This window comes from Rhinatrema bivittatum, chromosome 6, assembly GCF_901001135.1.
Source record: "Rhinatrema bivittatum chromosome 6, aRhiBiv1.1, whole genome shotgun sequence".
Classification (NCBI taxonomy): domain Eukaryota; kingdom Metazoa; phylum Chordata; class Amphibia; order Gymnophiona; family Rhinatrematidae; genus Rhinatrema; species Rhinatrema bivittatum.
The window spans coordinates 324,496,345-324,521,026 of NC_042620.1; the positions used below are offsets into that span (position 1 = coordinate 324,496,345).

General features: G+C 44.8%; 1 protein-coding gene across 1 annotated transcript in view; it reads right to left on the bottom strand.

Annotated features, from left to right (window-relative positions):
• Positions 1-18,896, bottom strand: part of NKRF (NFKB repressing factor) — a 28,261-nt gene extending 9,365 nt beyond the window's left edge. Inside the window, exons 1-2 of the mRNA XM_029607610.1 lie at positions 18,508-18,896; positions 17,325-17,446 (exon numbers count right to left, since the gene is read on the bottom strand). Coding sequence (XP_029463470.1) covers positions 17,325-17,446; positions 18,508-18,746 — 361 coding nt within the window. The 5' untranslated portion in view covers positions 18,747-18,896. The remainder of the gene's footprint in view (positions 1-17,324; positions 17,447-18,507) is intronic.
• Positions 18,897-24,682: the final 5,786 nt, after the last annotated feature.

Here is a 24,682-nt window from a genome sequence, read left to right on the forward strand (position 1 = left end):
CTCGCCCACGGCGCCATTTCCAGGGCTGTTGCCATCAAACTGAGTACCGGTAGATAGGACCACCCTGTCGGGCAATAGTGTTCACCAAGAAACGCACCTGTATCATCAACTTCTGAATACAAGGTTCTGGCAGGAAAACTCTGCCTTGCCTCGTGCTGAACCGAACACCCAGATACTCCAACGACTAAGATGGCTGAAGTCTGCTCTTGGCTAAGGTCACCACCCAACAGAGTTCTTGCAACAGGGAGATTACCTTGCGGTCACCAGGTGGCTCTCTTCCAGAGACTTGGCCCGAATCAGCCAGTCGTTCAAATATGGGTGTACTAGGATCCCATCCTCTCTCAACTCTGCCACCAACACCACCATAACTTTGGACAAAATTCTGGGTGCGATGGCCAGACCAAATGATAGTGCCCAAAACTGATAAAGGCACCTCAACACCCACGAAATGCAGAAAACTTTGGTGCTCCAATTGGAGGGAAATATGGAGGTACGCCTCAGATAGATCCAAGGAGGTCAGAAATTCCCCTAACTGCATGGCCATTATCACTGAGCGCAATGTTTCCATGCGAAAATAAGTAACCCACAAATGACGATTGACTCCTTTGAGTTCCAGGATGGGACGAAAGGAGCCCTCCTTCTTGGGCACCACAAAAATAAATGGAATTTCGCCCTGTATTTTCTTAAGACGTGGGTACTGGAAGCACAGCCCTCAGACTGAGGAGCTTTGACAGCGTAGATTCCACCACCTGATTCTTCTGCGGGGAGTGACAAGGAGACACCATGAACATGCCCCAAGGCATACTGCGAAACTCCTTCACATATCCTTCTCATATCACCTCCAGGACCCACTGATATGATGTGATCTCTTCCCACCTCTGATAAACAAGATAGAGGCATCCCCCTATCTCCTGTTCCCGGGGGTGGGTCGGCAAACCTTCATTGGGAGGCTCAGGAGGATCCACTGCCCGAGCCACGCCCGAGATGTCTAGGATGATAGACTGAGACCTACAGAAGGGCAGAGTACTCTAAAAAGCCGCTCCTCTGTAGGGTCGAAAACGCTTGGATCCCCTAACACGACCTCTCATGGTAAAGGAGAGCGGTTACTGCTTCTTATACTCCGGCAACTTAGGAGTTAGGGATTCTCCCCACTTACTGCCAGTTTCTCCAACTCGCTATCAAATAGCAGCGATCCTTCAAAGGGCAGTTCTGTAAGGTTAGCCTTAGGGATTGCATCAGCCAACCAATTTCTCAGCCATAATGGACGCCTGGCTGCTATTATCGAAGCCACCACTCTGGCTGAAATGCAGACCAAATCACAGCTGCTGGCTCCATAACTGCCCTAGAATTCACTCCAGTCATCGACCTCCTGAGAGAAGTAAACAAGAGGGAGCCACCAGGGAACAACAAGAAGCTATCTGCAAAGTCACTGCCACTACTTCAAATGCTTGTTTAAGGATGGTCTCAATCCTCCTATCATGAACATCCTTCAAGGCTGCTCCTCTCTCCCGACCATTTGGAGACTGCACAAATAAGTGCGTCCACCTTTAAAAAATGAAAATGTGCTCTCATCACTGGATCCAAGGGGAAAAGACCTTCCAAAACTCGACCCCCTTTGAAATTAGCCTCCAGAGCACCCCACTCAAGATCAATCAATTCTTGAAAAGCTTCGATGACAGGGAAAAACAAGAGGGTTTACGCAAGGAAACCAAAATGGGATTTTTCTTTGGCTCAGAATTGGAATCTGCCCCAGGTACTTCCAGCATCTTCAAAGTCTGGGAAATCAGAGCCGGCAGCTCATCTCTATGAAAGAACCACAACATAGTCCTAATACGGTTCCAATCCTGGAGGAATTTCCCCATCCTCCAGGAAGTCAGGATTGGCCTCATCATCCATGCCATCTGGATCCTTATGGGAAAGTCCTACTGCTGATCTAAGTGCATTATAGTGCTTAACAGCAGTACCAGGCTGCGGCTCTGCCCTGGCAGGATTGGACTGGGCTGAGGATTGTGCCTAAAGAAAGGCTTGCAATCCTTGAAAAAATTCTACCCAAGAAAAGGCAGAAGGATCCAAACCAGGAAGATCTTGTGCTGCGCTCCCTGAGCTACCCTCCCCCACTGATGGACCAGTTAAGGGAGTTCCAATATCAGGCTTCCCTCCTGACATGTCTTTACCCAAACCTTCATCAGGCTGGGAAGAACCAGGTTTAGTAAAATCAGAAGAAGATAATTCTCCCTGAGCCTCCAAATACTGCTGCGCTGCCTGTCATATTCGGGTTGAGATGCCCTAATATGACAGGCAGCGCATAGGGAAAGGCGCTTAGTTTTCTTAGCTATAGGCACCATTCTCTCTCTCTTTTTTTTTTTTTTTATAATTAATCCAAAATCTAGGTGCCACAAAACTAGGCGTCCCAAAGATAAATGCACAATGTGCCCAAATTGTAAGCACAGGTAAGCATGCATCTAGCCCGGATGCTGCTTAACCTGGACGTACAGTCAAATGCACTGACCGAACCAACGATCCTGAAGAGGGCAGCCAAATGTACAGGCAAAGCACACAAAAACAGTGCCAAGGCCTACCATGTGGCACACAGGAAAAGGCCTCAGAGTGGGGCCTAGACGACAGAGGCTGCTCAACCCACCAGGCTGCCCACGTCCTTTAACCTCCCTCGGATCGGGATGAACATTGGAACGGCGCGCTGAGCAAGGAGACCTGTCTGCTAGGCCCCGCTCTGAGGCTTTTTCCTGTGTGCCGAGTGGTAGACTGCAGCAGTGTTTTCGCGTGCTTTGCCTATGCGTTTGGCTGCCCTCTTCAAGATCATCGGCTCAGTCAGTGCGTCTGACTGTGCTTCCAGTTTTTGGATGCTTAGGCAGGCGTCGGCTTGGGCGTCCAGGTTAAGCCCTACACAAAAACCCTCCTTATGTGTCTGTATTTTTTATTTTAAATATCTATATTTTTTTTAATCTTACCTGAGCTCAGCCCGTCCTAGCTGCAGCTGTGGAGGGAGATGGCATATGCCATCACCGCTGCGCTTGGCTTCCTTCACCTATTGCCTTTTCAGTTATCCAAGCAGCTAAGTTCACGCTGGCTGAAAAACCAGCTACCGGACCAAGGCACTCATCTGAGGGACCATGAAAATCACCTCAAGAATTCTTAACTGGGGGAGGGACCATTTGGTATCACCGCAGTAGAGCAGGGTGAATTCATTTTTCTTTTATTTCTCCTTCCAAATTCTAAAGCAATCCCCAGTAGGGAAATGAACATCCACCATCTGCTGGAGACAAAGCATACTGGCAGGCTGTCACTACAGGAGTATATATACTATGATGTCAGTTTGCTCTGTCTCCATCTGCTGGTAGAGGTGCATAACCGACTGGTCCTGAATCCATCTGTCTAGGTGCTAGGAAAATTAACATTACATAAAAACATAAGATATGCCATACTGGGTCAGATCAAGGGTCCATCAAGCTCAGTATCCTGTCTCCAACAGTGGCCAATCCAAGTCACAAGTATCTGGCAAGTACCCAAACAATTAAATAGATCCCAAGCTAATAATTCTGGTAACAAGCAATGGCTATTCCTATTGAATAACAGTTTATGAATGTCTCTTCCAGGAACTTATCCAAACCTTTTTTTAAACCCAGCTACACTAGCTGCCTTAACCACATCCTCTGGCAATGAATTCCAGAGCTTAATTGTGTGTTGACTGAAAAAGAATTTTGTATGATTTGTTTTAAATGTTACTTGCTAACTTCACAGAGTGCACCTCAGTCCTTGTATTATTTGAAAAAGTAAATAACTTTTACATTTACCCATTCAAGTCCTTTCATGATTTTATAGACCTCCATCATATCCTCCCCCCTCAGCCGTCTTTTCTCCAAGCTGAAAAGTCCTAACCTCTTCAGCCTTTCCTCAAAGGGGAGCTGTTCCACCCCCTTTATCATTTTGGTTGCCCTTCTCTGTACCTTCTCCATCACAACTATATCTTTTTTGAGATACGGCGACCAGAATTGTACACAGTATTCAAGGTTCGGTCTCACCATGGAGCAATACAGAGGCATTATGACATCCTCCATTCCATTTGCCATTCCCTTCCTAATAATTCCTAACATTCTGTTAAATTTTTTTGACCGCTGCAGCAAACTGAGCAGACGATTTCAATAATATCAGCTATGACGCCCAGATCTTTTTCCTGGGCAGTAACTCCTAAAATGGAACCTAACATCATGTAGCTACAGTAAGGACTATTTTTTCCTATATGCATTACCTTGCAATTGTCCACATTATATTTCATCTGTCATATGGATGCCCAATCTTCCAGTCTCGTAAGGGTCCTCCTGCAATTTATCACAATACACGCTTGTGATTTAACTTCTCTGAATAATTTTGTGTCATCTACAAAATGTGCTCTCCTCACTCTTCGTACCACTTTCCAGATCATTTATAAATATATTAAAAAGCATCAGTCCAAGTACAGATCCCCGAGGCACTCCACTGGGTTTTTTTTGTACTGTGAAAACAGAACATTTAATCCTACTCTACGTTTCCTGTCTTTTAACCAGTTTGCAATCCACTAAAAGAAATCTCCTCCTATCCCATGACTTTTTAGTTTTCTTAGATGCCTTGAATGAATTTGTCAAATGTCTTCTGAAAATTCAAATACACCTTTATTCACATGCTTATTCACCCGTTCAAAAAGAATATAGCTGATTTTGTAAAGCAAGACTTCCCTTGGGTAAATCCATGATGGCTGTGTCCCATTAAATAATGTCTGTCTATATATTATGTGATTTTATTCTTTATAGTAGTTTTCACAGTTTTTCACCACCTCTGGAGCCCTTTTTATATATCAGGGCCACTTTTCAGTCTTCAGATACAACGGATGATTTTAATGATAGGTTACAAATTACTTGCAACAGGTCTGAAATTTCATTTTTGAGTTCTTTCAGAACCTTGGGAAGTATACCATTCCCAACTGCTCTTCAGTTTGTCAATCTATGACGGTATTTTTTAAACAATGTCCACACCTGTTGTACACTCCCAATCTTTGTAGCTGCACCTTTCAGTTTTTTTCTATTTTTCTTATTTTAGCAAAGTTTCCCTATTGAAAATCTAGTGCTAGAGCTATGGATTTACTTACTGCCCCCCTTCCAGTCATTAATTCAGATTTAATAATGTTATGGTCACTAATGTCAAGAGGTCTCATCACTAAATCCTGCGCTCCACTAAATTAATTCCCTCTCTCGTCGGTTCCTGAACCAACTGCTCCATAAATCAGTCATTTATTCTTTCTAGGAATTTTATCTCACTAGCATGTCTTGATGTTACATTCACCCAGTCAATACTAGGGTAACTGAAATCTTCCATTATTACTGCACTACCAATTTGGTTAGCTTCCCTAATTTCTCTTTAGCATTTCATTTTCTGTCTCATCATTTTGGCCAGGTGGACGAAGTATATTCCTATCGCTATAATCTTCCCCAACACACATGGAATTTCTAACCATAAACATTTTATTGTGCATTTAGTTTCTTGGAGGATCCTTATCCTGTTGGATTCTATGCCATCCCAGACAAAGCATTACCTCTCCACCAAGTTGCTTTTCTCTATCATTGCGATATAATTTGTACCCTAGTATAGCACTGTCCCATTGGTCATCCCCTTCCACCATGTCTCTGAGATGTCAATCAAGTCTATCTTATCAGCTATATACTCTAACTCTCCCACCTTGCTTCATAGATTTCTGGCATTGGCATACAGACATTTCAAAGTATGTTTTTTGTCTGTATTAGAGTCTGTTTTTCAGTTCACAGGGATAATGTGGAATCTTTTAGCTCAGGTGATTCTTTACTTATAGGCACATGAACTACTTTAAATACATCACAAATTTAAAAGGTTTATGATTTACACATCCCCACTCCCATAGCAACCTAAATTTACTAGGAACTCAGCAATATTAAGATGCCATTAACAGTCCAGCAGCGAGAAAGGGTCCTTCAAGCCTTTTGCACAGAGTGCCACATGCATGATTATCTATCAGTTGGAGCGAGGTTATGGGTGCGCTTGGTGCAGAGAGCTCCTGGCTCTCCAATCTTTGAAGGCTAGAGTGGCAGATCTAGGGGAGCTAAGGCAGACAGAGAGGTGTATAGAGGAGACTTTCAGGGACATAGTAGCCAAGTCCCAACTCCAATCCAATAGCTTTGAAGGAACAAGGTCACCTGATTAACAAGCATTACCCTCATATAGCAGCACGTGATCATGTAGCAAGAAGCTGCTCTTCAGGTTCTGCATTATTCTCTCATGCTGAAGATGTCTCTCCAAGGGCTTATGCCCAAGAGCGAAGGGTTAGGTCAGCAGTCACAGTTAGCAATTAAATTTTTAGGAATACAAATAGCTGGGTGAATGGTGGATGTTAAAGATCACTTGCTAACTTGCCTGCCTAGTAAAAAGGTGGCAGACCTCACATATCACCCAGATAAGATTTTAGACAGAGCTGGGGAAGAGCCAGCTGTCATGGTACATGTGGGTACCAATGATATAGGAAGGTGTGGGAGGGAGGTTCTGGAAGCCAAATTTAGGTTTTTATGTAGAAATCCAAAACCTCCAGGGGAGCAGTCTCTGAAATGCTCCCTGTTCCTCGCGCAGGATCCCAAAAGCAAGCAGAGCTCCAGAGACTCAATGCATGGATGAGATGATAGTGCAGAGAAGAGGGCTTTTTTTTGGTTAGGAACTGGACAACATTTCAGGGAAGAGAGTGTATTCCGAAAGAATGTGCTCCACCTTAACCAGGGTGGAACCAGGCTACTGGCACTAACCTTCAAAAAAAGGAGAGATAGAGAATTCTAGATGTCTGTGGCAAGCAGCTAGTAGGCTGAACTCAATTTTTCTTCCTATCCTTATTTCTTCTGACTACAAGAGGAAGGGCAGATTTACAGCTATCCCTATGGCCTTACCTGCCTCTACTCTTCATGGACCGATGGGCACTAACGTTCTCCAGGGTCAACCGCCATTGACTGAACAGCTGTTGAAGATATCTGGAGGGGAAAGTTTGCCTCTCCTTTCACCTGGCTCTGTGACATCGCTAAGTCTAGTGATAAGAACACCTCCCGCTGATTCAGTGACAGCGAGGCTCCTTGATGCAGTTGGGTGAGTCACTGGTGGATGACACTGCAGTGACTCCTCTGAGATCAGGAAATGCAGAGGAATGGAGACTAACCATGAGTTCCAATATATCGGTGGTGTTTTACTGACATGGGGACTTGGCAACATCGCAGAAGGGGCTGTTGGAGGTGCAACTTCTATCATTTCTTCACCTGTGAGCACTCCTCAGCAGGAGCCTTTTTTCCATATGAGACCAGCTGCATTTAATCTTGAGACCATCTGGGAGGCTATAGAAGGCTTGGGTAAGATTATCTCTGTTCAAATTGGGACCTTGCAAGTTGAGATTCATTCCCTGGAATCTTGAGTGGTGGTTTTAGACAAGATGAATGTGGAAGTGGCTCAGCAACTGATGTTAAAAGTGGCTTTTCTCACATTAAATCTATACAAGATAGTCTGGTTAAAGACACCATTGTACTCTCCAACAAAATGGAAAATCTGGCAAATACTTTAAGGCGTAAAAATGTACGCTTTGTCAGTTTTCCATGTGTCCCTATGACCTCTCCCAGGGACATGTTTAGAAAGTATTTGTTGGAGGTTTTGAAGATTCCTGAAAATGCCCTCCCATTGCCAGAATATATTATTTACCTCTGTCTAAAAAAACAGCTTGAGAGGAGAAGATCCATGGAATTCTCTCCTATCTTTGATAATTTTTTGTTATGCATTAGCAAAACCTTCTTTTTTGGTTTTGGATTCCGATAGAGACTGGATCTTTAGAATGTATTTTAGGCATTGTGACAGTACTTTTCTCCAATATTTTACTAAGGCCTTTCCAGATGTGGCAGTAACACAAACGGAAGCTGTTCCTCCTAATAAGATCTAGGATTTTGCAATTGGGGGCTCAATTTTTTCTTAAAGTTCTCTGTAAATGCTGTGTTAAATACAGGAATGCTGTGTATGTATTCTTTGAACTTGTCAACTTTTTTTTTTTTGGCTGATAAAGTTGCTCCTTTGCAGCCCCCAGTTGATGTGCCTGATGTTCTTACCGAGATGAGTATTTTAGTTTTCATTTGAGTGTACCCACGGAGTCTAGCTGTGAACTTGTCTCATTTTCCTATGTTATAAGATTGAAGTTTTTTCTTCTCTTGTTATTTTAAGATTGAAATCTTGGATTATCCACTATTATGGACTTGATCTTTAGCTGGAATTCATATTTTTCTTGCTATTTTTATTACCTATGTTTTTTCTTTGGTATCAGCTTGTGATTTTCTTTTTCAAGGTTTCCTTGATGTATTTTGAAATTGCATAAATAAAATTAAAAAAAAAAAAAAAAAAAAAAAAGAGATAGAGCAGCTTTTAAACTAGAACATGGGGGGAAGTTGATAGTGGCTCAGTAGCACATGGTTCAGAAGATACTAAAAGAGACCTTAGGGAATCCCGAGAGAGAAGTTCCAATAAAAGCAATAGCAGCTCATGTGCCTATAAGTAAAGAACCATCTGAATTAAAAGATTCCAAAATACCCCTGACAAGTGATAAGTAGATTGCTAATACCGACAAAAAACATTTTTAAATGTCCATATGCTAATGCCAGAAGACTAAAGTAAGATGGGAGAGTTAGAATGCATACCATAGAAGTGGATATAATTGGCATCTCAGAGACCTGGTGAAAGAAGGATAACCAATGGGACAGTGCTACATCAGGATACAAATTATATTGCAATGATAGAGTGGATTAACTTGGTTCAGGGGTTGCAAAAAGTCTAACAGGATAAAGATCCTACAGGAGACTAAAGCCCTAATTTTAAGAGGCCCACGTGCATAAAAAAAATCGGAGGTTACACGCGTGGCTGGGCCCCACGCACGGAGCACATTTTGGAAAGGGCCAGACCACGCGCATGTGCAGAAGTGCTGGGCCTAAAGAAAGGGGCAGGCCAGGACAGCGTCATTATATGCTGTCCCGGGGAAGCGCGCGCCGGCAGCCAGCTGGTGCACGGGGTTTACTTCTGCTCCCAAGGAGCAGCAAGTATAAAAATAAAAATTGGGGATAGGTTAGCATTAGTTTTGGGGTCAGGGAGGAGAGAAGAGGGAAGAAGGAAGGAAGGATAGGGCTAGGGAAGTTCCCTCCTTAATTGGAGAGGACTGGGAGGAAACTGGAGAAGGCCCTGTTGTGTTGCCGAATATTTCTAATATCCCCCCCCTCCCTGTTGCGCGCGTTAGAGGAAACCCACCCGCAAATGAGTGCGCAGATTTTAAAATCTGGCACAAGTGTGTGCGGGGGAATTGTATTTTATAACATGCTCACGCCAATGCGTGCACATTATAAAATAGCTGCATCCTTGTGCACGTGCATGTTTTAAAATCTACCCTTAGATGCGCAACAGAATCTTTTTTTATTTTATTTTTATTAAATTTTTACATATCTTAAGATACAATACACAAATGTTATGCAGAATTTTCAATCAGAAATTATAACATCTACAATTTGTATTAACATTCAATGTATTATCTAGAAATACAATCATAAGATAATTGGGATTTTGGAGAAAGGAAACAAGGAGCAGTTAAATACTTGTAATATAAAATTTACATCATTTGTGTCTCTCCCCAACTGAACTAATTTCTACCAGCTGAATAATCGAATGGATTAAGAATGTGAATTCAAATAAGAGCGCAGTTGTTCCGGCTGAATGAATACTTATTTAGTATCCTGAAATATAACAATACATCGACAGGGAAACCTTAAAAATAAATTTAGCCCCTCTTTGTAATACCTCCTTTCTTCTAATTTGTGTGTCTCGGGCGAGGTCTGGAAATATCCTGACATTCTGGCCATGGAAATTAGTGTTTTGATGCCTAAAATACGATCTAAGAACTAGATCTCTCTCTGAAACAAATGAAAATTGTACTATAAGAGTTGCTCGTGTACTAATATTCACTTCAAAAGATTTTTCTATCAATTCTGAGAGATTCAAATTACTATCCAATTGGTTTACCTGTCTTTGATCTTGAACACTCTCTTCCTTCTGAAATTGGGAAATGCAGTCTCTGTATACCTCATATATTTATCAGGTAACTTTTGAAGAGATCCCTAGGAGAGATCAAATGTGTCCTTGGAAAGTCCAGTATCCTAAGATTGGGTTTCCTAATTTGATTTTCTAGAAGTTCAATCTTATCTAAATGAATCTTTTCAGATCTAATTAAATTGCCCTGGATTTTTTCTATTTCAGCAATTTTAACCTCTAAAGTATTTACTGAGCTATCTAGCTTTTCCACCTTGGTCTGCAAAACCTTATTATTCTTCAAAGCCTCTTGCACAAAAGTTATTTATAGACTTTTGCATAGATATTATCATAACTCCAATTTCTTCCATAGTAAACTTCTTAGGTGTAATAAATGGTAAATCAATCATAGTTCTTACTTGATCTCCTTCAATTCTTTTCTCCATTGGAGTTTTCCCAGATTCATCATATTGCTGTGAAAACTCACCACTTTGTTTGTTCTCTGGAACCCATTCCTTCAGGGTTCTCCGAGGAGCAAGATAACCCTTCTGGCTCCCCTCTGATCACAAAGTGATGTAAAATCCATACTTAATTGGGGTCCTCAAACAAACGTTCTCCCCCTCCTTTTCGGGTTGGAGGCTCTGGTGCTGCTGGTGCACCAGGGCTCAAAGATGTTTCATATGTCTGGAGGTTTATCCCCTGCTCCTGGTTTAAACCTCCTGCGACCTCACTTCCTGGTGTCATCGAGGGGGCCTTTGAAAGCAGTCCTGGATACTTGGCTGGTTCAAGTTTACTTTAGGAGTAGAGGAAATTTCTCTCAATTTTGCCTTCCTCTTGGTGTGTGGCATTACCAAGAGGAAGAAAAGCCACTTCTAACTAGTAAAAATAAGGTAATTCACCTGTAGTTGACTACTTGCAATTCAGACACAAATCTGGTCTTAATATCTCCAATTTCCCATGGCTGCCGAGCTTCAAACCAAGAAAAAAGAAAATCCATACTCTCCTCCCAAATCCACGTGCCCGGTTTTGGCGGCTCGCCAGCAGCGGTGGTGCACCATCCAGACGCCGATTTTGTAGGCATCCCTCTCAGGCGCTCCCTTCAATGTCACGCTGGCAGCAGGCAAGTAGAAGAAATTAAAGGGCTCGCATCAGCTGAGCTCTCACCAGATGGAGGAAATGTCGGCAGCCGCAACAGAATCTTTACGGATGGAAATTCCATGTGTCATGGGGAAGAGTGTAGTGGTGGGTGATACTACCACCCACCCTTTCAAAATGAACAGCCAGACAATGAGATGCTAACAGAGATTAGGGAAACTAATATATCTGGCAGCACAGTAATAATGGGAGATTTCAATGACCCAAAATTGATTGGGTGAATGTACCATCAGGGCATGCTATGGAGGAAAAGTTTCTAGATGAAATGAATGACTGCTACATGGAGCAGTTAGTCCAGGAACCAATGAAAAGGGGAGCCTTTTTTTTTTGGCCTTGTCTTCCTCTTTTTAATATTTGAAGTTTTTTATTAAAATTTATCAGCCATTCAAATTTAATGATGTAATCAAACATATACATCAATTTATCTGAGGAACAGCAACAATAACATAATACCCCTCCCAGCCCACCCTTGGAGAATGCACAGTGTTGTCAATTAGCAGCACGTGATCACCATCCCGGAAATATAATTCAACAGAAATCAAGTCCAGAATACAAACATTAAAATATCAATAACTATAGCCATACATTACAAGAAATGCTGAATTAAAATGCAGTGAAGAACAGAAGATAAAGCAATAATGTAGTCACAATAAAGGAGCATACTGTCAATATAGTAAAGGGTCTATCCCTTCAGTAAAAGTTTGTAAACACTCAAGACAAAAGACAAGGCAATCGTCCCCCATAGGTATTAAAAAAAGAGAGATAAAAGTTAAGAGAAAGGAAAGAGAAAGAAGTAAGACTAAAGCAAGCGCTAAAGATAGACAGCTGTACATGTCCTCAAACTCGTAGACTCTGGCATCAAGGAAGTCAGTAAAGAGTCCCCACACTTCCCTGAAAGACGACACTCAATTATGGCAGACAGCAGTTAAAGATGCCGAACAATGGTGTGTATGTAGTTTGTCTATAACTTGTTGAAAAGGTGGCATATTGGCTCGTTTCCAATACTTAGCAATCATACAGCATGCTGCAATATAAACCTGCAAAGAGCTGGTAAATTCAATAGAACATACCATGGCTCAAGAGGGATATCCGCTCCCAACAAACTTGCTAGCCAATCAAACTTGCTTCCAAAAAAGGAATTATTTTATTACAATGCCACCATATGTGAAAAAGGTACCCAAAGACCCACACTTTCTCCAGAAGATATCCGATTATACAACTGATGGAGCTTATCTGGGGTAATATACCAATGATACAATATCTTGAAACAATTCTCCTCTAACTGAGCTGAGATGGAGCACTTACCAGCTCCCTCATAAGCAAGATCCCAATCCGCTTGACTAAGGGACATCCCTAGATCCAAGTCCCACTTCTGGATATGCAGGAAGGGTTCTGCTACAAGCCCATTAAAAAGCATATATAATTTAGAGACTAGACCTTTAATGGTATTCGCTTTATCACAAAAGTTTTCAAGCAAAGGTTTACCCTCTCTCAGGTTATTTAACCTCTGTTGGGTGTCAATATATATGCCAAGAAGTCAATTGTCCCAAGATAAGCAGTCTCTTATCACTTCCAGAACCCACTGGTCTGATGTATCCTTGACCCACTTCCGATAAGAAGGAGAGACAGGCGACCCCCTATTCGCCTGTTCCCAGGGGTGGGTCGGCATACCTTATTGAGGGGGTTGGGGGGCACTGCTGCTTGAGCCCGCACCCCATCTGAGCTACCTGGGGACTGAGGACTGAGACCTACCCAAAGGACGAACGCTCTGAGAAGCCACTCCGCTGTTGGGTCGAAAACATTTGAAACTCATAGCATGACCTCTCGCGCCAAACTAGTGTGGTACCTGCTTTAAATTCTCTGGTAACCTGGGACTCACCCCACTTATTGGCCATTTTTTCCAACTCACTCCCAAACAAGAGTGATTGCAAGATGGTTAAAAGACAGGAAACAGAATAGGGTTAAATGATCTGTTTTCACGGTGGAAAAAGGTAAACAGTGGAGTGCCTCAGGCATCTGTATTAGGACCGGTGCTTCTTAATATATTTATAAATGATCTGGAAAGTGGATTGACGAATTAGGTGATCAAATTTGCAGATGACAAAAAAATTATGCAAAGTAGTTAAATCTCAAGCGGATTGTGATGAATTGCAGGAAGATCTTGCGAGACTGGAAAACTGGGCTTCCAAATGGCAGGTGAAATTTAACGTGGGAAGTACAATGTGATGCATATAGGGAAAAATAACCGTTGCTGTAGTTATACAATGTTAGGTTCTACCTTAGGAGTTACCATCCAGGAAACAGAACTAGGCATCACCGTGGATAATACATTGAAATCGCCAGCTCAGTGTGCTGTGGCAATCATAAAAGCAAACAGAATGTTAGGAATTATTAGGAAGGGAATGGCAAATCGATGGATATCATAATGCCTCTGTATTGCTCCATGGTGAGACCGCATCTTGAGTATTGTGTGCAATTTTGGTCACCACATCTCAAAAAAGATATTGCACTGGAAAAAGTGCAGAGAAGGAAGACCAAAATGATAAGGGGCATGGATCGGCTGCCCTATGAGGAAAGGCTAAGGAAGTTAGGGCTGTTCGGTTTGGAGAACAGTCGACTGAGGGGGGATATGATAGAGGTCTACAAAATCATGAAAGGACTTGAACAAGTTAATCTAAATCAGTTATTTACTCTCTCAGATAATAGAAGAACAAGGGGGTACTCCATGAAGTTAGCAAGTAGTTCATTTAAAACAAATTGAAGAAAATTCTTTCACTCAGTGCATAGTTAAGCTCTGGAATTCATTGCCAGAGGATGTGGTTACAGCAGTTAGTGTAACTGGGTTTGAAAAAGGTTTGGATAAGTTCCTAGAGGAAAAATCCATAAACTATTAATTAATAAGCAATAGCAGCTTGAGATTTATTTAACGTTTGGGTACCTGTGACTTGGATTGGCCACTGTTGGAAACAGGATACTGGGCTTGATGGACCCTTGGTCTGACCCAGTATGGTATGGTCATCATTGGCGGAAATGGCAGCTCCCACTCCATTAATCTATCTCAATCGAAGCCACTACAATACTCAGTCTTGTGCAGTAAAACTAAATATCTGTGCTGGAATCGCTGCTATTTATTTAAACACTTTTTTATACCGGCATTCGTAGGACACATCATGTCGGTTTACAAGTAACTGAGAAAGGAAATTACAATGAACGGGAGAGGGGGGTTAACTGGATGATATACAAAGGTACAGGAGAAGAGAGTCAGCAAGCAGAGTTACAACTATTTGCATTCATATTAGGATTAGATATGCAAACAAACTAATAAACAATGTTAAGGGGCATGTGCACTTAAGAACTTAGCATATGAAACTTATTTACAGTATGACAGAGGCAAGTGCTATGTCCTCCAAGCGCAAAAATATTGATTTTTGACGCTGTTCTTACAGCAAAGAGGGAGAAATAGAAACTGAGGTCCACGACAGCGGCATGCTAGACTCCCAAGATGGCACCTCCATGATGCAACCAGAGGAAGTAGCTCCTAATATGGAGGCTGAAGCACACCAAGACTCAGAGGTACCCACCAGGACTAAATTCTGCGAGTGGTTTGCGAGCTTGCGAAAGGACATAAAACTATATTGCCAAGAAATGCTCGAACATATGGATGAGCTACGGGAAGAAGTGTCGACTCTGGGTCATCAGGTGGATTACTGACACAAGGCTAGACTGCCAGTTCGAAACAGCTAAAAATCTAAATACAGTGTGTACTGACCTGATAGCTGACAATCGGAGCCTAAAAGCCAAACTGGCCAATTTGGAAAACAAAACCAGAAGCAGCAATTTGCGCTTTCGGGGATTCAAGGAGTCTCCAGAGAATGAAGATCGCAGTGCACTAATTACAAGATTTTGTCAATTTCTACTGTTGTCTTTCCAAAATGAGGCAGATGCTGAAATTCCAATTATAAAACTCGACAGAGCTCACAAAGCCTTACGTGCTCCCCTGCCTAACCAGAGCAGACACATCGTGGTGTGCTTCCACAACTACACCATGAAGGAGATGGTGGCGCAAACCACAAGAAAGCAAATCTCCTGGCACTGGGAGAATCACAAAGGCAAAAAACAACAAGGGGACAACCTTATACCGTGGAAAGATTTATTAATATTTAATTACAGAGCCCGACTCCGGCCGAGTTTCGCCAATTAAGGCTGCATCAGGGGATGACTTCTGATGTCAAATGAACCTACACAAATAGATTCTTTTGTCAAATTTCAATCTTGATCCTGCATATAATTATTTCCACTTCACAATCTGACAGCGTGTCACGCTCAAATTTATGTAGAAATTTTGTATATATAGAGAATACTAGTGGATCAGCCCACTAGTATTCTCTATATATACCCCTGTACTGACATCAGCCCACTAGTATTCCCTGTCTCCAGCAGATGGTGGATGTGCATCTCCCTACTAGGGATTGCTTAAAAAAGAAATTTTAAAAAGAAAAAAAGAAAATTAATTTGATCCGCTCTCCTATGATACCTTATAGTCCCTCACCTCAGAAAAACCTCTATGTGTATATGTATATACATATGTGTGTGTGTGTGTGTATATACATATATACATACACACACACACCTCATGACATCAGCTTTGCTCCATCTCCTGGTAGATGTGCATAATCCACTAGTCATGGATCAACTGTTTGAATGCTAAGAAAGGTGTTTAATAAAAGTGTCTCATGACAGACTCCTGAGGAAAAAAAAAAGTCACAGGATAGGAAGTAATGTCCTATTGTGGATTGCAAACTGGTTAAAAGATCAAAAACAGGCAGTAGGACTAAATGGTCAGTTTTCTCAGTGGAGAAGGGTAAACAGTGGAGTGCCTCAGGGATCTGTGCTAGGATGAGTGCTTTTTAATATATTTATAAATGAACTGGAAAGGGGAACAAGTAGTAAGTAAAGTGATCAAAATTGCACAGAACACAAAGTTATTCTGAGTTATTAAATCACAACTAGATTGTAAAAAATTGCAGGTAGACCTTGAAAGACTGGAAGACTAGATATTTAAATAGGAGATGAAATTTAATATGGACAATTGCAAAACGATGCACATGGGGAAAATTAATCAAAACTGTAGTTACACAATATTAGGTTCTATATTAGGACCTGGGCCTCATAATGGACAATATTTTGAAATCCTTGGTTTAGTATTAGGAATTATTAGGAAAGGAATGAAGAAAAAAACAGCAAATGTCACAAAGCTTCTGTATTGTTCCATGGCAAGGTTGCACCCAGAGTCCTATGTGCAGTTCTGGTCACTGCATCTCAAAAACGTTATAGTTGCATACAGAAAAGGGAGACCAAACTGTTAAAGGAGATGGAATGTCTCCCCTATGAAGAAAGGCTAAACAGATGAAGGCTGTTCAGAAGACAGCAGAGGCAAGACATCATAGAGGTCTATAAAATCATTAGTGGAATATAATGGGTAAATGTAAATCTGTTATTTACTCTTTCATAAAATACAAAGACTAGGAGAGACTCCTAGTAGCACATTCAAAACAAAATCAGAGAAAATTCTTTCACTCAATGCATAATTAAGCTCTGAAATTAAATGCCAGAGGATGTGATTAAAGCAGATCCTTGGTCTGATCCAGTAAGGCAAATTCTTATGTTCTTAAGACAACAGAATACATTTCATTGTCTGATCTTCTAAATGTCCTTCATACTTTAACATTTCCAATATAACATTATCTTTCATGGATCTGCTCTGGTGCCTCTGAAGTATTAGTTTAACTAACCATGTCATGTCCTCTACAGCAGTGGTTCTCACCTCTGTCCTTAGAGACCACCCGCCAGTTAGGTTTCCAAGAGAACCACAATGACTATGCATGAAATACGTTTGAAATCTCTCATATGCATATTCATAGAAGACATCCTGAAAACTGGACTAGCTGGTTGGTCCCACAAGACCTGAATTGAGAACCACTGCTCTAGAATCACAACACATTCCCCATGATAAATCTGCACAATTTACACTGAGAAGAATAAGATGAGATATACAGTGAGCCTATACTTACCATCTGCGGAGCTTGGCCTTTTTGCCCCCTTAGCGCCAGGTACTAACTCATATGAGGGCATCTCACCAATATCTATACCTTCAGCCATCTGCAAAACTTTCTGCATAAGTTGCTCACCATACCTGTTATGAAAATAATCAAATATAACACTGGACCCAATAAGTTTTTATGCTATCTTAATTAACATTCATCTTATACCTTGCTGGTTTTTATTCAAGCATGCTTTACGTAGAACAAATCAAAGCACATTCACAAAAGAACACCTTAAGAAAATCCAAAACACTAATACTGGGAGTGCTTTTCTTTATAATGCCTTCCTATATGTGGGCAGACTGGGTATTCACAAATGTTCCAACTACATCAATGCAAGCACAATTTTTAATATATTGTATGCTTACACAGTATGGCAAATAATAATTATATTTACAACATAACTGCCTGCAGTTCCAGCAATTTATTAGAAGTTCTAGTGGAAATGCATGGGCTCATATAATCATGTCTATGAGGTGGACTACATAGGAGATCTATGAAGCCGAATGCTTCAGCAATAGCTATGCTAATATTGTTATTTAACTACTGAGCCTTCTGGTTAGGAGAATGGAAAGGTGGATAACTAAGTAGGGACCCTGTATGGTGGAATACTAAGGAGGAAGTTAAAAAAAAAAAAAGACTATCTTTGGTAGAGAGAAATCTTGCAGGTAGTCACACTCTGTAACTTAAATAGTGCTGTCATTGAATATGTTATTATGCAAGCATAAAGAACACGATATCATTGGAACATGTCATAATCCAAGCATGTTAGAACTAAGGAATCATAAAATAAGTGCAAGAAAATAAATATAGTTAATGTATCAGAAAAAGTACGGCTCCTGCTCAGCCAACTGAAAAGATGAGGTCAGCAAGCAGGTGCAGACAAGCAAACCAAAAGATTTCTTTGCACACAGTAACTTTCACCCCCATGCCTTCACGCATCCCCAATCGGTTGGCAATCATTCCGCTGACAGCTAAGAAACCTCGTCTCTGAGCGGAAGGCGGCAGAAGCGGCCCGGCGAGGCATATGCGCAGTGCGAGAGGTCCGCTAGAAGCGCCGGGAGGAAGGGGAGGAGCTGGGACAGGGTTCCCGAGGCCCAGCGGCCAGGGATGCTGTGAGAAGGGGGCCTCAGAGACCATTCCCTGTGCTTACCGGCAGCCCATGAAGATGTGGTTGCTCCACACCACCGAGAGCGCGATGAGGTGCTCCAGCTTGCTGCCGGGGTAGCTCGGCAGGTGGCGGGTCAAAAAGTGCTTTCGCGCTGCCCACTGCTTGTCGCTCTCGTTGTACTGCCGGAGATGCTCCAGAGAGCCGGGCGGCGGGTCCCGCGACCGGGGTTGGCTCTTCTGCAGCCGGCGCCACACAGGCCCCCCCGCCTGCCCGTCCGCCATCTTTCTTGCCGCTTCCAATGCGGCCGCCAGGCTGCGCGCCGCAAGTGACGCCGGGAAACGGAAGCGCCGCGCGCAGGCCCGCGCAACAAAGACGCTGGCGCCCGGCGCGCACGTACAACGAAGATGTCGATAAGCGTGCGTGTTCGTCACCTCGGCAGTGCTGGGAGGGCGCGCGTACCGGCCCGGCAAAAAAATGAATGGTAATTTACGTGATGCCGCTTTCGAGTCATGTGATAGGGTGCCAGCCGCGATTGGTCCTTGTTGCATCGCGCCACCTGGCGGTAGTATGGCAAGCTGCAGGTCTAGCCTCAGATGCTTGAGGTGTGTAATGGGATCTGGAGCGCGGTTACTTTGATGCTAGATGTGCTTTCATGAAGGGGGGGGGGGGAGTTATTTGGCGCCTTTTTCCTAAAAAAACAAATAGCTTATGATTTCACTGTTTGTGCTCGTTATCTCACGCACCATTCAATCTACAGCATCCTGATTTCTTGCGGGCCGATACAGTAAAAGTCGCGGGAGAGTGGGCGCACAGGCCACTCTCCTGTGCGTGCGATTCTGTATTCAAATGAGGACCCGCGACAAAAAGAGGCGCTAGGGACACTAGCGCATCCCTAGCGCCACATTTTGGACAGGAGCGGCGGCTGTCAGCGGGTTTGACAGCCGACGCTCAATTTTGACGGCATCGGTTCTCAAACCCGCCATGGGTTCGGAAACGGATGCTGGCAAAATTGAGCATCCGGTTTTCAAGCCGCGGGCCGATTTCAAATTTTTTTCTTTTTTTTAACTTTCGGGACCTCCGACTTAATATCATGGTTTTTACTGCTTTTCTGTGCACTTTCCCGGTGCCCGGAGAAATTAACGTCTACCTTTGGGTAGGCGCTTATTTCTGAAAATAAAATATGCGGCTTGGCTGCACATTTTGCTTTCTGAATCGCGGGGGAATACCTAATATGGCCATCAACATGCATTTGCATGTTGCGGGTGCTATTAGGTTCGGTGGGGTTGGACGTGCGTTTTCGATGGCCTGTTGGATAGGTAAACATATGTAAAGGTTAGAAACTAGAATAATGTTTTTACAAAAACTAGGGATCTACCAAAAATTGAGTAAATACTTTTTCCATTGTACCCCTAATCGCCAGAGGCATTCAATCGATAGCAGGGCTGGCCAATCTTTCCTGCACCAAGAGCCAAGAAAATAGAATGCACAGTAGCAAAGAGCCTCATATGTTGAAAACCGGACGCTCAATTTTGCTGGCATCCGGTTTCCGAACCCGTGGCTGTCAGTGGGTTTGAGAACCGACGCCGGCAAAATTGAGCATCGGCTGTCAAACTCGCTGACAGCTGGTGCTCCTGTCCAAAAAGGCGCTAGGGACGCGCTAGTGTCCTTAGCGCCTCTTTTTACCGCGGGCTCTCATTTAAATACTGAATCGCGCGCACAGGAGAGTGGCCTGTGTGCGCGCCGGGAGAGCGGACGCTCACCTGCTCTCCTGTGACTTTTACTGAATCGGCCTGTCTTCCTGTCGCCATCAGTGTCTGTCTTCGTTCCTGTTCCTAGCAGCCTCTCAGTCTTCCCACCCTATACTTTTCTTAATCCTACCATTCTCTCAATCCCTCCACCTGTACCAACCAGTCTCTCACAAGCCTCCCTCTTGTTCTCAGTTCCCCCACCCTGTTCTCAGAATCTCAATCTCCCATCCTGCCCCCCAGCAGTATCTGTCTCCCCATCCAGTTCTCACCTTTCTCTCATCTTCCCTCTCTCTACCAGTCTCTCTCACCTCCCTCAATCTATCTCCAGCAGTGTCTCCTAATCCTGTCTGCACTAGTCTCTCTCAATCCCCCACCTCTCCCCACAAGACAGTCTCTATCTCATTTCTTCCCCTATCCCCATCAGCCTCTTAATCCCCATCCTATCCCAAGCCTCTCAATCCTCCCACCATATCACAGACTTATCATGTCTCCCTGTCTCTCAGTACCACCTTGTCCCTCCCAATCTGTATCAGTCCTATCAGTTTTTCAATTACCCCAGCCTATCCCCACCACTCTCATTTCTGCTCCTCTGTTCCCACTAGTCTCTCAATTCCCTTCCTTTTTTCACCTTTCTCTCTCAATCCTCCTACTAGTCTTCTTTCACCTCATTCTGACCAGTCTCTTCTAATCCGCCCCCTCTGCACCCATCAATCTGTGGCTCTCAATCAGTCCCATCTTTTCCCTAATATTCTGCCCCTTCTTGTACCCACCAGTCTCTCACAATCCCTCCACCTATAACCAAGTCTCTCTCTCTTTCTCCAGCATAATATCCTCCTCCTTGTGCTACTTAAACCCCCATCTTCTCACCCTCTCTCCAGCACCATTATGCCCCTTGGCCCCCTCTTTTCCCTCTACCCACTTTTCCTCCCTGCCTTCCTAACACAATCTTTCCTCCAGTATCTTCCTTCTTGTCCTGTACAGTAAGTTCCCAGTTGCTATGGGGAGAGGATGGCAAGACCTGCATTTTTTCACATAGGTTGGCCACTTCTTACCAATAGCAACCAAAAGTTCAGGATAGGTATATTTATATAAAAGCAAGGGTAGTCGGCGCCCCAGGCTACCCTTACATCTTTGCGGGTCCCTCCTCCAATACATAATTAAAATGTATGCATTTATAACAGATTTTTTAGGGGCGGATTTTAAGAGCCCTGCTCGCCTAAATCCGCCCAAAACCGGGCGGATTTAGGCGAGCAGGGCCCTGCGCGCCGGTAAGCCTATTTTACATAGGCCTACCGGCGCGCGCAGAGCCCTGGGACTCACGTAAGTCCCGGGGTTTTCGGAGGGGGCGTGTCGGGGGGCGGGCCCGAACTGCGCTGCGTTTTCGGGGCGTGTCGGGAGCGTTCCGGGGGCGGGCCCGGGGGCGTGGCTACGGCACGGGGCAACCCGGGGGCGTGGCCGCGCCCTCCGGACCTGCCCCCAGATCGCGTCCCGGCGCGCTAGCGGCCCGCTGGCGCGCGGGGATTTACTTCTCCCTCCGGGAGGCGTAAATCCCCGGAGAAAGGTAAGGGGGGGGGGTGTAGACAGGGCCGGGCGGGTGGGTTAGGTAGAGGAAGGGAGGGGAAGGTGAGGGGAGGGCATTAGAGGATTCCCTCCAAGGCCGCTCCGATTTCGGAGCGGCCTTGGAGGGAACGGGGGTAGGCTGCGCAGGCTTGGCGCGCGCCGGCTATACAGAATTCATAGCCTTGCGCGCGCCGATCCAGGATTTTAGTGGATACGCGTGGCTCCGCGCGTATCTACTAAAATCCAGCGTACTGGTACTTGTCAATTAAGTCTCCAGTGGACATGAGGGTATCCCCAGACAACACATGCTCAAATTGTTCAATTCCCTGAAGCCGCCACGTCTGAAAGACCTTGTTAAGGTACCCCGCTGGGAAAGCCCTGTTGTGGAAAAGGTGGGAGGAGTAGAATTAATCCCTCCTCCCTACTAACTGAGCTTTCCATTTAGACCACACTCATAGCATTGTATGTAGTGAAAAGGGAGGGTCTCTACACTGGTACCAGGTGTCTCAAGGCTGCCATGGCAATGCAGCCAGGGGTACCCCCCCCCCCCCCGCCCCCCCCTACTATATACTGTTCAAACTGAACCCACTGTTTAGTGGTAGCCATCCTATGTATGTCTAGAAGAGCCCTGAGTTGAGCAGCTGCATAGTACCAGGCCAGGTTAGGTACTCCCAAACCTCCCCTATCCCTGGGCTGATACATAAGAAGACGTAAGACCCTTGGGAGGACGTCTTCTCCAAATAAAATCAAACATTTTCCTAGCGTGTAGCAGATGGACTCGGGACCAATGGATATAGTGTGCTCCTGATAGCAGTTGGAGACGGAGTCAGATTTCAATCTGACATCAGCACTACATATACCCATGCAGAAAGCTCTGCTGTTTAGTATTTCTCCGTCTCCTTAGCAGTTTGGGACTCTACACACGCTTGCACAGTGTTAGGAAATCCAAACCAAAGAAGAAAGAAAATTCCAAAATCTTACCTCTACAAGATGAGCCCCGCTCTCCTGCGGTGATACCTAAGGGTCCCTCCTCCAGTCGAGAATTCCTGAGGTGATTTCCGAGATCCCTCAGAGGTAAGCCTCGGTCCGGTAGCCGGTTCCCAGCGTGGACTTAGACCCCAGGAACGGGAGTGGCTGAGAGGCAGCGGGTGCAATACTAAGCGTGGCGGTGAAGGTATTTCCCTCTCCCCCCGCAGCTGGAGACCACCCGGCACGAGACCGGGAAGCGCCGAGACAAGGTAAGGTAGAAAACTTTTCTTAAATTCTCCGGTCTCCGAGGCTCAGATAGCCGCACAGATCGCCCTCTGGTGTCTGTCCCATCGGGTTGAGCAGCCCCGTCTGGGCTAGACCCTGATTCAGTACGAAGGTACTCCCTTGTGGAGATCCTCCGGGGGGGGGGGGGTTGTTGCCGGCACCATCTCCCCTCCTTGATCGCCATATTGTCCACACAATTGAGCCGTGCGCACAGCGGAGAGCCAGGCGCATAAACTACTTGTGCGCATAGTGGCGCTCGCACCTGTGCCATGCGCACAGCGACAACGCACACAAAGGTGCCGGGCGCACAGTGGCACGCTCAATGGCACCGGGCGCACAAATTAAGCCGGTGCGCACAGTGGCACCCTTTTCCTGGGTAGAATTCTTCAAAGAGCTGCAAACCTTTGTCCAGGCACAATCGGTGCCACTGGCAATACAAGCCACAGCCTCCACCAGAAGACCAAAACCTTCCAGGCTCCTCTCGGCCTCCCCGAGTCGTGACCCCTCCGGACAAAAGCCTCCTCTTAGGGGACACGGACACCTCGGAGGAAGAACCAGACTCCCTGGAGGAAGGAGAAATCCCTCCAGGAACGGAACCATACTGAACCGTGATGCGTTTCTTCTCCAGAGACGAGATACCAGATCTCATGTCCCTGAGCTTGAAGGAGCTGGCCATCCCAGGCATAAGTGCCACAGCCGAGCCAAAGACAAACCCTCTGCTGGTTGGGCTCCGTCAGGCCTCATGCCATTTCCCATTGCTGCAGGCCATACAACAACTGATCGACTTGGAATGGAATGCTCTGGAGGCCAGTTTCAAAGGAGGACGGGCCCTAGAAGCCCTATATCCACTGGAACCCTCAGCCAAAGAACTCCTGGTGTTCCCCAAAGTGGACGCCATGGTCTGCGCTGTCATGAAGCACACTACCATTCCAGTTGAAGGAGGAACGGCACTCAAGGATGCCCAGGACAGACGTCAGGACAGACGTCAGGAATCCATCCTTAAACAGTCATTAGATGCAGCGGCTATGTTACTACAGATCACTGCCTGCTGTGCCGTGGTGACATGTGCCTGCTTATCATTTGCCAGGAACGCTATCGCCCCTGTCGAAACATTAGAACCAGCGATATCCTTCCTCATGGATGAGACGTCCGACCTGGTGCACACCTTATCCAGGGGTGTCTCATCCATTGTGGCAGCCAGAAGACAACTCTGGCTCCGAAGCTGGTCAGCCGACTCGACCTCCAAGATGAAACTCATGAGAATGCCCTTTAAAGGAGCCCTCCTGTTTGGAAGCAAACTGGAGAAGTTAGCCAACAAATGGGGCGAATCCCCAGTACCTCGGCTACCGAAGGACAAGAACAAAAGAAGCCATCGCCCCTTCTCCCCGAACATCCAAGGGCAGAGAATCACAACACTTCAGACCGTACAAGAATACATATCAAGCACCTCACCCCGCAGGCAGGGGCCAGCCCTTTTGGAATAAACACAACAAGAGGGGAGCCGGCTCAGGTCCAGGCCCCAGCCACACCCCACAATGAGAATCAACAGACCCATCCACAGGAAGAAGCCATAGGGGGCAGGCTTGCCCTATTCTACCAAAGATGGGTCGAGATAACATCGGACAAGTGGGTCCTAACCATCATTCGAGAGGGAT